General features: G+C 39.9%; 1 protein-coding gene across 1 annotated transcript; it reads right to left on the bottom strand.

Moving 5' to 3' along the window:
• Nucleotides 1-484: 484 nt before the first annotated feature.
• Nucleotides 485-16,400, bottom strand: ipo7 (importin 7). The gene is made up of 25 exons (XM_034116496.1): nt 16,191-16,400; nt 13,876-13,957; nt 10,927-11,077; nt 10,643-10,801; nt 10,401-10,557; nt 10,133-10,222; nt 9,913-10,007; nt 9,730-9,814; nt 9,488-9,622; nt 9,187-9,286; nt 9,018-9,094; nt 8,743-8,859; nt 8,156-8,245; nt 7,814-7,979; nt 7,525-7,685; nt 6,896-7,024; nt 4,871-4,937; nt 4,604-4,729; nt 4,392-4,489; nt 4,191-4,286; nt 3,852-4,072; nt 3,363-3,571; nt 2,678-2,884; nt 2,469-2,585; nt 485-1,787 (listed from the first exon to the last, which is right to left on the bottom strand). The coding sequence occupies exons 1-25, from the start codon at nt 16,272-16,274 to the stop codon at nt 1,690-1,692; spliced, it is 3,117 nt and encodes a 1,038-aa protein (XP_033972387.1). The 5' UTR covers nt 16,275-16,400; the 3' UTR covers nt 485-1,689.
• Nucleotides 16,401-17,191: the final 791 nt, after the last annotated feature.

The raw sequence follows: 17,191 nt of genomic DNA on the forward strand, positions 1-17,191 counted from the left end.
GTGAGATTTGATTGCAGTACTTTACCTTGTACATTTCGGTTTTTACAATATAGCTTTCTCCTTTCACCATTGACTGCAAGTAGTGTGTACAGTATATTCACTTCTACTTTTATGAACCGACTCTTTTAACAATATATAGCTAAATGAATTGACCACATTAAAATATTTTGGACATAGATCATAAAGTCAGTTATGGGCTCAAATACACTTTGAGTAAAAAAATAAAGGGCCCTTGAATGATGTAAAAAAGCAGGATCCAACTGAATGGTAGTAGATCAAATCTGCAATTTGCTTCCCCCAGAAAAAAACACAGTAGGCTATTTGGAATTAGAAAATTCTTCATTAATAAAAGGCTAATCCAGCCTGGATTATGGTCCCAATTTAACTGCAATGGCGTTTTTATAATTTGATTAAAGGGCCTGTTTTATCTTTCTATATGTAGCTATACAGTTAACTTGTCTCTGATACAAGAGAAATGTTAGAATCAAGTTTCCCAAAGTGAGTCTTTATATTGGTTGCTGTATGGAGGTCAGAACAGCTCATCTTGTCAGCTGTTATTGTAAAATATTCTGCAGCTCTGTGAATAGACAGCGATGTGCAAAAGTGAAGTTACCTGGAAGAAAGCATTCACGTAACCAATTACTTAGAAAACATATTCATAAATCAGGAAATCACAGATCCCTGTATAAGGAAACACTCCGTCAATGACTCCCTTAATTTTTTTTTGTTTTTTTTTAATGTTGTTGTATATATAGATGGTTTATCCATACACCAACCAAAAGCTTGAGACCTTCACGATAAGTCCAATTGTACATGCTTCAATGATGTATTCAATTGTTCTTTCAGTGCTCACAAACACAAGTCCTGTAGCCATACTGAACACCAAGAGCATTCTCTTTTTTCCTGAAATCAATAAGTTTCTGAGTTGCCCACTGATCCACTCTGTAACCAGATGTGTAACAACCAGCCATTACAGAAGTCGCTTGCAAAGTAACAAGTAACAAAGTTACAGCCGTTTGCGTTTTAAATAGTCTTCAATTTAAAAAATTTGCAGTCTGATACAGAAGGCTAGGAGACCTGAACAATATGAAAGTGCTAGTCATTAATTTACAGAGATCAGGCATCACATAGTGCTATGAAGTATCCAATATGCTACATATGAATACAACTGTTAACACCTTACAAATGCCTCTGGTCGTTTTTCAAGGATACTTGAAAAATCAATAACCTTGGCTTGTATGTACATAAACATGAGTGTTTATGCAGAAAATAACGTAGATATCACCACTACCAGAGGTATAATCTTATTACGGCCATTTGGCCACAACAGTGATAATGAAATATTAAGTCCCATTATCAATTTCTAACTGTTAATCCCCCAATTTTATTTAAGTGGGAAAAAAAACGAAAGAGTTGCCGTCATGGTATCCCCTCCACACTAGGGCTCCAGAACACAACGTTGTTCAGAGCTTCTTCTCTTGCATCGTGCTCAAGTTCTTGGTTTGTTTTCCCCAGCCATTGGTCGCATTTTAGTTGCTTTCCCACATCTTCTGGAACAATTTCCAATTTGACAGATTGAAGAATGACTGAGAAGAACCAGTTCTGGAACCACTACTTAAGGGAACAACACAAGCTTTTTTTCACTTCACTACAATCAGTCACAGAGTAATAAAAAGTAGAACGGATGATTCAATTCATTCCTGGAGCAGTGCCTCCAAAGTTGAAAGTAGATGGCACCACTGGCGCTGTGAACTTGTATCCGCCGTGTTTCTCGATCATCTTGGATTCTGTAATATAATAAGCAACAGTGCATCAAAATTACAAACGTGAGGAAAATAAAAAAAAGTTGTTTCCTGAAGTAAGTGTTGCCCATATAGTACACAGCTGATGGTAGACCATAGAAAGGCAGTTAACATGACGTGATCTGTAGAATGATTTAACATTTCCGTGACCAATCCTCCCATGACCCAGAAGTCCTTTCCCCTCCACTTCCAATCCCCTGAAAGCACCTCAAGGATACAAAGAGCAAGGAGGCTTCTGGATGAGCTGGTGTCAAGGAAACAGATGTCACCTTGACGTGTGTGGCACCGCTGTGCAGAAGTGCAAAGTCTCTGATGTTGCTTCACAGTGCATTGGTTTTTACGACTGAGCTACGATTACACCACACATCATTTATATTCCAGTGAAAAATATGTATTTTTATTCAATCATCCCAGACTCGTGTTTTTTTCGTATAATAAAAGGCACAAAGGCAGTTAGTTGCAACGTGCTAGATTGTAGTTTAATGGGGAAGAAGCTATGAATACTTTAATACATTTTTTCCAGGTAAATGTGGAGACGACATGGACATGAAAACACAACAAAAAAGCAGGAAATAAGAGCATGTAAAAACAAAGTTGCTTTATTGTCAGAAGTTCCGCATCAGAGTTTAATTGGGATATTGCTTTGCAGTCTCAGCAGGCGCTCACCATGTGCTGCCCGTCTCTGGTCTGCAAGTGTGCCAATGTCCTGAAGGTGTTTGCCCTGATCTTCGTCGAGGCCCTGTGTTAGTGCCTGGTACCATGTTGGGTCACGGCTCTGGATATCTGAATCACAGATAACAAAGATCAATTATTAGTTTCACTCAACAATTTCTTATTGCTTTGCAAGTGATTAACACAACAGGTTGTTTTCTTACTTTGTAGTATGGCTTTGAAGATCTGATACTCGTCCACTAAATTGTCTTCATCATCTACAGATGTAGTGTAGCCCTCGAGTGCTGTCTCCTCCGCATCGTCCTCATCCCAGTCATCATCGTCTCCGTCCTCTCCCGCCTGCTTCGCCAGCATCTCCAGGTACTCTGCGCCTTCCTCATCAATGTCATCCTCGTCACTGCCCAACTCAGCTATATGCAATGAGAAAATGTAAGGGAACATGGTTCAGCATCACTTAAATCATCCAACATAGTAATGGTGATCTTGAATGATGCAACACTGAATACATCATACTTCACAAATTAAATTACTTTAGTATCATTTCAAATTCAAGGACCCAACACAGGTTAAGGGTTAACAAATGTTAGAGTGTTTTAATAATTAGAACTAGCCGGCTTTGCAGAACCTCGTAGGCATACATTCAAACTATGAATATGAGGCAACTGCGAGCATCACTCATGCAAACGGCAAAAGGAAGGCTCTTTATGAGGGCTAAGTATAACAAAAGAAACCTCACAACATCTTCAAGGTCTATCCCGCTACAAATATAAACATTCAAGTAGTTTCAAGACCCATGTCATTTACAAAAACTTTGAAGACCTGGATTATTTTCACACTCGTATGCAAAACTTTCACATGTGGGAACAATGTCAAACACTGATGTCTTACCGTTATCGTCATCTTCTTCACCATCTTCATCATCATCATCCTCGTCATTCTCATGCTCTGCTCGACAGGCGTACGCCCTCTTGAGGCCGTTGAACAGAAGGATGGCTGCTGGAATCAGCTGGACGGCCGCCTGGTTCACAACCTGAGGCCTGTGCTCGAGGTCAATGAGAGCACAGATTCCAAGAATACACATCTTCCTGTCGTGAAGGCTGTGAGGGGAAAGCAGGGAACAAGAAGTCAATAGGATTTCTCAGAACTGTTCCGAAATTATTGTTACTAGTTGATTGATCAACTTAATGAATTCACTACGTGTTTGTTTAGCTGATGGTTCAAGTATCACCCGTATTTAAGATCACCCATTAAAAGATTGAAACTTGCAGCCATACTATAAACACTTGACAGGTATGACATTTTTCGGTCACACAGAATAAACCGTCTAATTGCCCGAAGTTTCTATGGTGCTAATTTAGAATTTCTTAAAACTCTTACCCAAGGAAGCAGTCGACATCTTTGAGCCATTGTGTGATAAAGTGGTTCGTGATGGGCTCAGTGTTGTTAGGAAAGCGCAGGTTCTCCAGAGTGTTGAGCAGAAGCGGGGGGCTGTAGTAAAGTCCAGCGATGGCCACCTGCAGACACATGGTCCTCAGCTCACTGGTCTTCACCTCCCGCGTCAAACGCTCCAATGCAGCAGCAACAAACAACGGGACAACCTGCAACAACAGATCATCTTCAATAAAGCAATACTGTTCGTTACCTATATTACTACAGACATTAGAATCAATCGATTAAATATCAAGAGTGTCTACAGTTGAATTGTTGGATACTGACCTGGTCAATGCCACGACCTTTGCACTGCAGAATGATCACCTCCAGCAGCTTGGCTGCATGGCACTCTGGGTCCTCGCCGGGATCGCCTGTCAGGACCTGTGTGAGTGACAGGCTCTGTTCAATCTTCTAACCCACTAACCATCACAAATAGTTTGGAAGTGCTGTCTGTTACATTATGCATAATCATTTCTGACGTTTTACCTTCTTGCACATTGCATAGATGATCTCCAGGTATTTGGTGTCAGATAGGAGTGTGTCTGTGTCCACTGTGACATAGTTGTGAAGAAGTGGCATCATATCTAAAACAAAAACACATTTACTTTTAACACAGAGTTTAACACAGTTTGAAAACTTTATACCCACAGAAAGCAACCTATGTGAATGCAAGCTCCATTCTTTAGCCAAACACACACCTGTGAAGTAGTCAAATCCATCTTGCTGGAAGACTTCATACACCAGTGGAAGGAGCTGCCACATCTGTGCGGACACCTGCTGGCAGGTCAAGCTGTGAGCCAGGGAAAGGATCTCTTCGTAAAACTCTGAAAGAAAAGAAAGAAAAGTCAGTCTTTGGAGGTAAAACATAGTCTGTTTATTATCAAAGGATAATCTTTCAGGCAGGCAGACAATGGTTAAGTGCAACCTGCAGGTGGAATGTGGTGGAACAGAAAGGACCGGCTTACCCAGTACATGTTGCTGCAGCACAGTGCCGATCACCTGCAGACAGATGCCTTCCAGCTGCTGGGTGATCTGATGAATTAAAGATAAAGATGCTGTGATCAAAGCTGTGTTATTTTATCTCGACAGCATGGTCCTTATTGTACAAATAATCAGATGTAGATACAAGGCATTGAGTGAAATAATATTTAGTATTATTACATAATAACCTAACCCAATAGAGTGGCGAAGTCCCTCCCACTTACTTCCGGGGTATGGGACCTTATTCCGGAAAAGTTATGCATTGAAGTCAATGGGGAGAGAAAACTTATCTTTCGATCCCGTTTGAATTGTGCCATGAATTACACATATGATGTTTGTCAATCTTAAAAAATCATTTCCATGTCAAAAAAGTCACAGTTTGTCGTAAAACTGTTGAAATATAAGACTATGAAAAATACGTAACTAGAAAGACTACAAATCCCAGAGTCGCGTAAGTGATGTCACAATTGTTTACCTCCACCATTCAGATACCTAAGATCAGCGCAATATAGATATAATCTATCTATATGGCGCTGGCTAAGATAAGATAACTTTCACAAGATGCCTGTGTGCTTAGTACCAGGTTGTTATTATACCAGCAATGGGTCTTGCTCGTTCTTTTGCTTCCCGTCTGATGAAACGACCAGGAGTGGCTTGATCAAGTTAGCTACCTAGCTAGTAGCTAGCACGTTAGTTAGCATTACAGCCTTGTCATTTTTATTAGCCTTAACATGAAGTAACATTAAGTAACCCAAAATGTTAAACAGTAAGAGTAGTAGTCATATTTCGTGAACCCTTTGAATAGTACTGTCACCGGTGTGATCATTCTATAATACACCATTTAATTCCGGGGGAGAAATGCTAACGCTAACGTTAGCATCGGCGATCTTTTCTACTTCATGCTATCTGCACAAATGGTTGACATTAAACATTAAAACGACCAGGCAGTTCAGAGAGAATCAAAGGAAGGCAGGCTTTGCATGACATTCTTCAGGACGTGTTTCATTGTGGTGATAGTCAATCGTTTGTTGACAAGACAGTAGTGACGGCCATCTTGGTGACGTGTGTGGTTGACCAGAGATGTAGTTCATTGAGCCTTTCACACAAACAAATGTGTTACTTCACAGTTTTACGGCACATTTTTTTTTTTTTGACTTGCAAAATTATCTTTTAAATTGACAAACATCATATGTGTAATTCGTGGCACAATTCAAACGGGATCGAAAGATAATCTTTCTCTCTCCATTGACTTCAATGCATAACTTTTCCGAAATAAGGTCCCATGGGGCTCAACCGGAAGGGGAGGGACTTCGCCACTCTATACGTTTTAAGTCCTGTAATGACCCTTGAAGCCAAACATTGTGTACAAATCATAACAGCGATTATGGGTTAAAGAAATTGCTTTAAATGTGCATCCATATTTAGACTCATTATAGGAATGTTCAACTACTCTTGCTACATCAATCTAAAGTAAGGAACAACCTATAACCTTTGTGAATGAGTACACTTGTTTGGGATGAAATCAACAAGGATAGGAGCCTCTTCATCATTAACGTTATCTGGTGTTCAGTCCTGTAATGTTTAATGCGTCAAGTGAACCGGTTAAGTTGCCCTGTATATTGTCAAAAACTCATTCTTATTGTTGGCATCAAGGTAACGTATACTGAGGATCAGTGAAACCTGAACTGTGATGAAATCAAAAAAATGTCAGTGCACCGCAATGCTTATTCAAATCAAATGGTTCCTTGGCTTTAAGCACTGGCAGTCCCATGTTTCAGCAGACATGGTGGCAAAGTGCCCTGGCACTATTTCTAGCGGCTTCCTCAGCCTCTGAGTCATTTTGAACACGGTGAGAACACAGTGTGTTCCCAGGAGTTGGTGGGCGGCTAAAGTGTGTTGGCAGGAAAGCTACAGCCGACCCAATCTGCTTGTGCAGAGGAAGTGGCTCTCAGATGAGTGATGAGCCTGGACTGTGTGTGGGCAGTGTGCTTAGGGGCAATGCTGCTAACCTCTTTGTGGTCCTCCACCACACTTAGCAATGTGTCAATGGTGTTGAGGATGCCCATGGCCGTCACTGCCTTGTCATCTCCTCCCTCCTCATCAGGGCCCGTCTGAATCACCTGGTTGAACGTCATAGCCTGACAAAGAGCAAACAAAGAGACTGTTATGAGTGTGTCTGTGGAATATTAGTATCTATACATTTCACTATAAGGTAGGAAGTCCAAGTGATTCCTATCTTCATAATCTTAAATGAAAAGAACAGGGCACACCTAATTTAATCAGAGCTTTTTCTTAAAAGCATTACACAGGATTGCATGTGACATCACAATGCATTTTGGCACCATTAATAATGAGGTGAGAGAGCGAGACAACTATAAACGTGGTTCCTTAACATTGATATGAGATTGCCATTTATGGATAAATATCTGATTATTTGGGTTAATGAGTTTTATCCGGGTTGCTGTGCTCAAACCTAAATGAATTCAGTTTTCCTTGTAACTAGTATGAATCATTTGCGATATTCGGTTTTTTTCTTGGTATGGCAGCTCCTCACTCCTCGAAGCCATAGGGGGAGTTTATTGAACCACTCAGTGAAATGACGACCTCAACATGTAGCCTTTTAACTGATAGCACTTACCAAGTGCTGCGTCATCTCCACTGCAATTGGAGTAACCTCCTCGCTGTATTCACAGATCATCTTCTGAATTACATTCGTGAGGTCGTCATTCTCCGTCTCCCTGACGATGTGCAGGAGTGCCTGCATCACTGGCCGGATGAAGGGGGAGATGTATTCTTTGGCTGAAAAAAAAAAAAAAAGGGTCTCAAGTTCAGACACTCAAAGAAAACCAGTTAATAACATTCCTGAAGAAAATATGAATATAGAGTGCAGTCAGGTAAACGTTAGGGGCATGACTTCACTTGCTCACCTTTCTCCTGGTTGCTGATGAGAACCTGCAGGGCAATAGCAGCCTCCACCTTGACTGGCATCTCGTTGTCATTGATGAGACAAAGGCGAGTCAGCTCAAGAGCCGTCTGCAGGTTCTGGTCACTTTTGAACTTCACCTCGCAGAAGTAATGCAGCACCCAGCAGGCCTGTGTGAAAACAGAGGTTGAGAAAATGTGGCAGAAACCATTTTATACTGTATATAAGATAAACAAAAGCAAAGCACTAAGCCAGTAAAACAAGCTGGTCCTAATTCAAAGCCACCTCATTCAGTAATGTTAAAGACACATATCTTGGGACTGCCTGTTGGGAAATGATCACTTACTCTTGCTCTCATGTAGCCCAGCTCACTGCGGAACAGGGGGAAGACGTGATTCTGCAGCATGAACTCCATCTGGTCCTTATAAATCTTTTTCTGTGTGGAGAAAGAAAAACCGTGTCACAAGGTAGCGGAGAACAACACTTATCCTGTACATGTCCAACTTAAAAAAAGAAAGAAATCATCAATGACCAGTCTAATACCTTCTATATATAATCTTAATAGTGATTTTTGGCAAATGGGTTGGTGGCAACTCTTAGCATCAACATTTGAATAATTAGTCTACAGCCAGAAATATTTAACTTTTTTTTAACGGCCTGCCAAGCCACAACTAAATTGGCTTAGCTTTCACCATTTCTTCAAGCACAAATCCAATCTTGCCAAATTTCTAGACCATCATTTCCAACTGATGCTATTCAGGCCAAACATGGTGTAAGAAAAGAAGAGAATCCCCTAAAGAACCCACACAAAAAAGGTTGGAGACCTCTCCCCTTTCTACACTGTGCTCTGTCAAATACGTCTTTTTAATCTGTGTGTAGAAACGAGGATCTATGAAAGAAGAAGGGCTAACATGCCAGCGGAGAGAAGTTTACCTTCAGCAGGATTTCAGCCAAAGAGCCGATCATGTGTAGGGCACCGTCCTTTTTCCTCGGGTCAGTGGCGGGATCAGTTAGAATCTGGTAGCAGAAGCCCATTGTCTTTTGCAGCACCTAAAAAAAGCAAAAGAGATCCAATTAGGCCTCATTACATATCAAATCTGTGGACAGAGCCTGAATCTGTAAGAACAAAATAACCAATGGAAAAAGTCTCACAGCCACAAAATCAAAGCCTCAAAGAAATAAATGACAAAATAATAATTTCAACTAACCTCTTTCCTCTTGTTGCAAGCAGTGAAGAGGAGTGTCTGGGCTGCTGTTGTTGGAGAGATAAAGTCCTCAAACACATCTATGGGGGACAGCGGAGATCGGGTAAATGGTTAGTCATCACACATACACAGAAATCCTTTTAGATTACAGGCACTGACTTTCTCTGCTTACCAAACTTCATGCGGATGTACTCGTATGGATCTTCCTGCCACAGTTCCTCATCACTGTCTGTGTAACACATGAGGGGGAAGACCACGTCCTGAATGATGCCCTGGAAAAACCAAATTAAGTTTAATCTGATGACTCAATCAAGATAGGCAGTGCTTTAGCTTTAAAGCTTCTACAAGTTACAACCAGTCCATCAAAACAAGTACTATTTCACAATGTTGTTACTGAAAAACAAACAACTTGGATAATGACTATGCAGCTTTAGTTACTTAAATCAAGATGTTTGAAAATATAGTATTAGTACCTGGATGTGTGGTTTTAGGTTTCTCCACGTCACTGCGTGTGCTATGCCCTGGTTGATGTAGTTGAGCGTCTGTTGGAGTACTCTGGGAGCCACGTATTGCTTTTCCTTGTACTGGTATAAGACTTTCAGCAGCACCTAGTAGACAAAATCATTTCCTTAATTAGCAAGATGCACTGCAGCAAAAGACAGCGTTCGGTCTGACTGCAGAGCTGCCGTTTACATTCACTTTCTGAAGTTCTTACCTGCTGAGCAGGAACTGCATATTCCTTGAGGAAAAGTTCAGCAAACTCTGCATACTCTTTGGTTGTGTTGCCTGGGCTTCCATACCTGCAAAGATGGTATGATACAGTAGATGCTATTGTGGAAGAAAAAAATTGTTGTATATTTAAAAGAAAAATAAGTTTGGGGTGTTGATGGATTTTTACCTCTCAAACAGCCGAGCCAAGATGTGAAGGGCCCACTTCTTACACTTCCACCATGGCAGCTCAGGCCGCTCGTCCTCCTCTATCTGCATCGTCTCCTGCAGAGTAAAAGAAAAGTACATCAGGTTGTGGAGAACTGAAACCTTACATCTCGGAAACCAAAAGTGATGAGCACTTTTTAGGGGCCATATTAGTGCGGTGTGAATTCATTTTGTCTCCTTACCGGTGGCACATCTCTATCAACTACTGTCTTCAGGATCTCCATCCACTCTGTCAGGTTCTGTCGGTTGATGAGTTCCAGGGGGAGGTTGTACTGCGGAGAGAGGAGCGAGTCAGTTTCACTTTATAAACCAGCTATTTGATGTTCATAAGAAATAAAACAACTGCCATGAATAACCCAAAACTATTTTAACAATGACTAAGCATAATTATAATGTTTAAAAATATTGTTAATAAATGGAATCAGAAGATGCCATGAGCTGTGGCGTTACCTGGAAGAGGGCGTAGAGGATTTTAAAGATCTGTTTCTGTATGAGGACAGAGTCGCTGGAGGGGTCAGGGATCAGCTGGATAAAGCGTTCCTTCATCATGGGCATGAAGATGTGCATGGCAGCCACCAGAGGTTGACGTTCTTCTGGTTTCTTGTATCTGTTTTAGCCACACAAGTACAACGTTAGCCTCATGCCATTTGTTCCGTTACGATATGAAATTAAGATCGAGAACCAAGACTTACTCGTAGTTTTTGACAAGCTGGTAAAGGCAGAGCAAGATGCCCAGCCATCCTGCACTGTTGTCTGACTGCAGGTAGAAGCCGATCTTATCCACGATGGTCGTCCACTTGCCGGGGTAGTCATGCTTGATCATGTGGTGGATACATGTTGTCAACTGGACCCTGAGAAGTCAAGATTTGGAGATTTAGCAAAGTTAGAGAACATTGTATATGAAGTGCAAAACAGCTACTGGGAGGTAACATAGATGAACATGCACTCCACTCTACAGCAGGGTGTGTATGGTTACCTGATGCGCTCGGGAGAGTGGATGATGGCCTCCACTATGTTGTCTCGAATGAACTGCCGGTCCTCTTCAGGGATGTTTTTGACAGGTGTCTCTGTGGAACCGTCGCCATCACTCCAGTGCTGCGTTATCATGTTCTTAAGGTAGATCACACCTAAGAGACAGAGAAAACACAGGGTCAGCGCTTTAAATGGTAAGACATGCATGGATGCTGACAAATGTTATTAAAGTGGTTAAAAAAACAAACATGTTTTTGGCCCAATTACATTTTGTATGAAACCATTAAGCTGTACAACATGGAGAAAGTTATATGACCTATAAGCCTCACTTAGAATAAAATATAAGATTCCCTTGATTTGTTTGTACAAAAAGCTATACATTTAAGTTTAACAACTTTATGACCCAAATGTGTCAAAACGACACATTTGTAAATATCCTTTTATTGATGTATTATATCAAATTTGGACTTATGTCGAACATTGAAAGCATTCAGCTATTTATTTCTATAGAAAGATTACTAGGATGTGCAAGTGGTATAAACTCTTCTGTCAAGTAGCCCAAGTCCCAAATATGCACCAGTCCTATTGGCTGCATTTACATCATCACCTACAGCCATAACCAAGGAAGTCAATTCTTCCATCTGTAGTTCAGTAGTTTTGAATGTGGCACTAGAGTTTCAGCTGGGTTCACATCTACAATATGGAGCCCTGGTGCCTGTGGCTCACATGGAAAGGCATCTGAGGGAGTGGAGGAGTGAGGCGGACGTCAGACTGCTGACACAAATGTCTACGCCGCCGGCGAGGCAATCATAATCCAGCCTATCAATGCTGACAGAGCAAAAACCCTGTACCCTCCGTCTATGTCCACCAAACTACACCATCGGCTCACACTGCAGAGCCACGGCGGATTGGTTGTATACATTTGATTCATGTACAGGAGAAAAATGTGTCTGCCTGAATAAAGCCTAACAAATGGCAATAATAAATATAATTTTCAATATGGTGAATCCCTTCTTTCAGTGTGTTAACAGTCAAGTTCATTATATGTGGTAGTTCCTTTTAACATCAAAGCCCAACAACTTATCTTGTTGTTTCACTTCATAACTGCAGCTCGAGGCCCAGCAGGAACATATTATGGAAGTTTTCTTATTAAGAAAAGCTACCATTGATTTCTAACACCCTTGAGTATGATTGCCATCGATTGACCAAATACCTCTTTATCACTGCAATATTGTAGGGTTGACTATTGCTGCTTTCACAAGATATGGACACAATGAGGTTTTTGCTAAATATTCATCAGTAATGTGAATAAAACGACTAAAGTAATAGAACAGCTAGACTGTTCACTGTAATGAAGCATAGATATCCAAAATCTAAGACGATAAATAGACTCATATCACTTTATTTATTTAATAATATATTAAAGCCATTACTTTTTACATTTAATAAGGTCAGTTTTATCAGATCACAAGACTCAATTAACCCTGGGAGCTGCGCAGAATTTATTGCTTGTGTTTCGTGTGATTTGTTAATTGGTACGTTTTTTTAGCTACCACAAGAATACAACTGAGATCAATGTAAATTCATTTAAATTTAACTAAAATGTCTGACAGTAGTGTCAGTCTCCAATGCTTTGGCCAACACAAACAAAATGTTATTACCTCCTCTGTATATGGTTGGCAGCAAAACTCTTAAAAACTCACCACATATCTCACATGCTACAAATACAAATTCAACTCGTACAGATATTCAATCGGGCTGCCTGATAAACAACTATGATGAATGCATTTGAGGGATCTATTAACTGAAGTTATGTAATAACCGCCAATCAGATAAAATGATCAGGAGAATGACAGTGTTTTTCATGTTTACCTGCCTACGAACATGAACCAGACAAGAGCTAAATAAAGAACAATCTTATAAACATACATGGATTGGCTAGGTGCAAATACAATAAGTCAAGCCATTGTACATTTATAATCAGCTTCACTGACATCATTTAGACGGCTTCTGTAGTGTGCATTCAGGAGGAGCTGCTTCTCGTCTATTCTGCTTTAAACACTGTCAGCTGTTTTCCAACAGCTGGAAAAGTAATTTATTGCACTAAAGCACAGCTATATTTGTGAGAACGGCTATGAATACTTAGGGAAGTGCACACAATACCATTCAGATACTATCCGTGTACTTTCTGCAACAACTTTAGTTAAAATGTCTACATTGATCATAACCTCTGCTGACACTTACCTCACAGTACAGCATCTGACTGAAGCAAAACAAGCTATATTTAACCCAACTCCACGTGTCCACTGCTCTTCAGCATGGCACTTTCGCTTCACAAAAAACACAAGTGTGAATCATGTAACATTGCTAAATTATCTTTTGGAAACCATTATATAAGTTGCCTGGTATAATAGAGAATTTCTACTTTATTTGTCATATAATGAAATAGGACAACATAGGAGGGGCAATAAAGTGGTACGTCACATTGCATTTTATTGACCTCATGTAGATCCAGGGAGAGGGGTAGCACAGACTGCATGTCATAATATTGTTTTAACAATAACTACCTTTCAAGATGCTTAACACTTGCACTGAAAAATTAAAAAGACAACTTAATTTCATAAGCAAGAGATGTTTTTTTATGTTTTTATACAGATTCCCCAACTTTTATTTGTATGTTAAAGACTAAAATCCACTATATATATATATATCCTTTATTTAGCCAGGTAAAAAGTCTCATTGAGATAAAAATCTCTTTTTTAAGAGCGACCTGGCCAAGAAGGGCAGCATGAACAAAGTCACAACAGATAAAACACAGACAATAAAGGCAGACGAATGCAGCGGTCGTAAAACACAAATTAAAATGGCACATTAACCAGTCAATATGCTACTGAAGAAAAAGAATTCAGACAGATTTGCAGAACTATTTTTATATTGAAAAATGTTGACTCACCTGCTTGCCTGACAGGCAAGTCCAGCTGATCTGACATGGTGACACGCAGCAGAGTGGACACAAAGTTTACCTGGGTGTGACCCTGTGAATCAGAATTGAAAACAGATGTAAACAAATTATTAAAACACAGGATCAAGATTGATATTTTTCTTTTTCATACCGTTTTGTATGAAGGTAGGTATTATATTATTTTGCAAAAACCTACAGTTAATGGTGTTGTACCATAATGTGTTGGGAGGTAGCCATGTCTTAAAGCTACTTGGCATGTCTAGCATACATGGTGTTTTGCATGCATGTGCTTCTTCATAAAAATCATAAAACATTGTTGCCAAGTGGCAGATAAAAACAGATATTGCACTACCCTATGGACTTGATGGATAATATTTGTAAATTATGTTTACAAAACAAAGAAATCCCATTGGCTCTGTCATCTTAACAACAACAACTCTGTATACTGTCAGAACAGTACAAACATGTGGTGGACACCATGTCAGAGATTCAAATAGCCACATAAAACTGGAAGCTCACATTGACCAGCTGTGATCCAGAGCGGTGCAGGTCCTTTTGACATTATAAAGCCAATTTCCAATTTAAAACATGATTAAGTGGCTATGGTCAGGTGTCTAGTCCATATATTCCTGGGTTTCTGTGTCCTCCAGAATGAAAGCTGCTAGGTGATAAATTACAAGATGACCAACAGATTTTTATTTTAAATATCCAGTATGCGGTTTCAAATAAAATGCTGCTTCGAACTGTCAACATTTTTTATAATATTTGTGTTAAGTATTTCACCATTCTGTCAAGTCTTATTCAGTTTTTATCTGGCCATTTTCCATGAAAACAAAATCTGAGATATGACTAAGCAAAGCACTGTATTTAGAAACCATGCACTCCCAACAGATTAACTTCATCCTCCAGAAAGTGTTTTTTGCTCTTTCCACAACTCGGATAAATGAATGTGAAACACTGTCAGAACTATGCTATTCAAGTGAGCCATCACTATCGATGCTGTATATGTGGGTGTGAAAAATAACCCAAGCCTCTTGCACTTCCAAAAATAAACCTGGTGGAAGAGGCAAAACTTAGTGAAGACATATGCTATGACTGGATTATTATCACTTGAATACAACAAACCACATAGTATATAATAACTGCATTTCATTTAAATGCATCCATCATTGACATAATGGAGCACAGATTTAAACTAATGTGGAACTTAATCATGGTACTGTGATTTGACTGATCAATTTGGAACAATTTAAGGTCATGCCCTGCATACAGTCAATCTCCATGACAAATACAAGCAATAAAACAGAGTTTTAAACATTTTCGGAGATGCTTTAAAACAAATAATGTTGTAAAGGTTGAGAAAAACTATCCATGCAAACTATTTATTTCGCCTAACTTTAATTTAGTGTATAGTTCAGTCACAACTTTCATCTTGACACGTTATTTATTCAGTAGATATCATTTTGTTGGCAAAAACAGATACCAATGAACACTTACGTTTGATAGTTTGGACACAACATTAGAGGGACAACACATAACTAGAGGATGAAGAGACAGCCCTTTTTAAATGGTCGACCTACAGGGTTGCTAACGTTAGCTCACATGGAACTCGGCTAAAACTTAATTTAGGAGATTTTCCACGAAATAGCTTTGAAGTCACCGATCACATATCAAGTGTAGGCACAGCAAACAACAGCGAGAGGTTGACTTGTGTAAATCTTTATTGCGTTGCGGAATAATGTCATCACTTTAGGGCTTGTCACAGTGACACGTGAGCAGCAGCTATGTAGCGGAGCCCATCCAACAAGTAGCTTAAGTTAGCTAGCTGATATTAGCCACACATTTTGGAATCACTATCCTGCTCTTAAATAAGATAACTAGCATCTGTCCCACATAACACTTCACTTCATGTGTTGCTTAACGCCCCAGTCATATTATTCTTGTGTCGTGTCAGCTTTCGAAATTGGTAAAAACTGTGCCGAAACTGTGTGGTGAGCTAATCATGATGTCCCCAGCGAGGCTAGCTTGTTTAGCATTAGCCACACAGCTGGCTCATGATGTAGCTAACGTTGAAGTCCGTTACTGGCAAACGAAATACAATGAATACAGTTAAATCCAATGGCATGACGCTACTGATAAGAGTGAGGCCGTAATGCTGAAAGTTGTTTAGCAGTGTGATTTAGCTCTGGGAAGGTAACGGTAGCAGAGCCTGCGTGCTCGCACCATCTTGATGTTGTGAAGAGGCCCGATCTGAGGGACCGCGCCACAAACCTCCATCACCATTAACGGCTAATCTCAACTTTTACCTCGTTCAGCTGTATTTCCGCGGCCTCCCGCAGATTGGGGTCCATCGTACCCCGAAGGGCCTCAACCAAAGACTCAGGATCCATTACGAAAACTCTGTTAGCGGCTCGGATTTTAATATTTCAGACGTCTATCAATTCCCAGTCACTGCGCACATGGACGCACGGCTCTCCGGTTACCCGGCGCGAAAGGAAGCAGTGAATAAAGTACCCGGATAGATCAGCGCCAAATTTGTGCAACACGAACATCCGGCGGCGACTGCACGTATACATGGGAGTTGTAGTTCGCGGTATAACTTTAGTACTTCCTGCGAGCATTACAGCGATTTATGGGAAAGGTGACCCACCTGCTGGTTGCCCTCATACTAGAATATTATTTTTGCATATGTCTAAGTACATCTTTAGTGGTCTTAAAATTGGTCTAATTTAACGCCCACGACGTTTAGCTGACAAAGTTATATCCCATACGTGTGTAAATATTGCCATTTTCCATTGTGTTTTGGAATGTAATAAGATCACATTTTTTTTTACAAAAAGGGCAAATAGACAAAGAATAAACATAAAAACGGCGACATAAGAAAAGTTTATTGAAACTTCTGAAAATTGTATAAGATATTTAAATCACTACCTATATTTGCAGCATGCACATTTATCATTGACCATTTGAGCAGCATCAAAAAGCCTTTTCTTCTTCTGGTGATGGAACTTTTTTTTTTTAAGATGAAGGTTTAACAAATCAAACAGTAAAAAACAGCTCTCATTCAGTTATTACTTCAAATGTAATTGAATTAAATGAACCCACTACCTGCAACGATTCACTGTAGCAGTATTTATTCCACTACAACATTACATTTTACATTCTGTTCTAGTATATTTTATATCTTATTATATTTACATGTATATAGAGTCCTGGATTTACTTGGTCACTTGCCAACTTCTCTGCAACATTTAGCTTTTTGTATTTTATTTGAATGTAGATCACTGCAACATAATCCTGGACTATT

The sequence above is a fragment of the Trematomus bernacchii genome, unplaced genomic scaffold (genome assembly GCF_902827165.1).
Source record: "Trematomus bernacchii unplaced genomic scaffold, fTreBer1.1, whole genome shotgun sequence".
NCBI classification, from domain to species: Eukaryota; Metazoa; Chordata; class Actinopteri; order Perciformes; family Nototheniidae; genus Trematomus; species Trematomus bernacchii.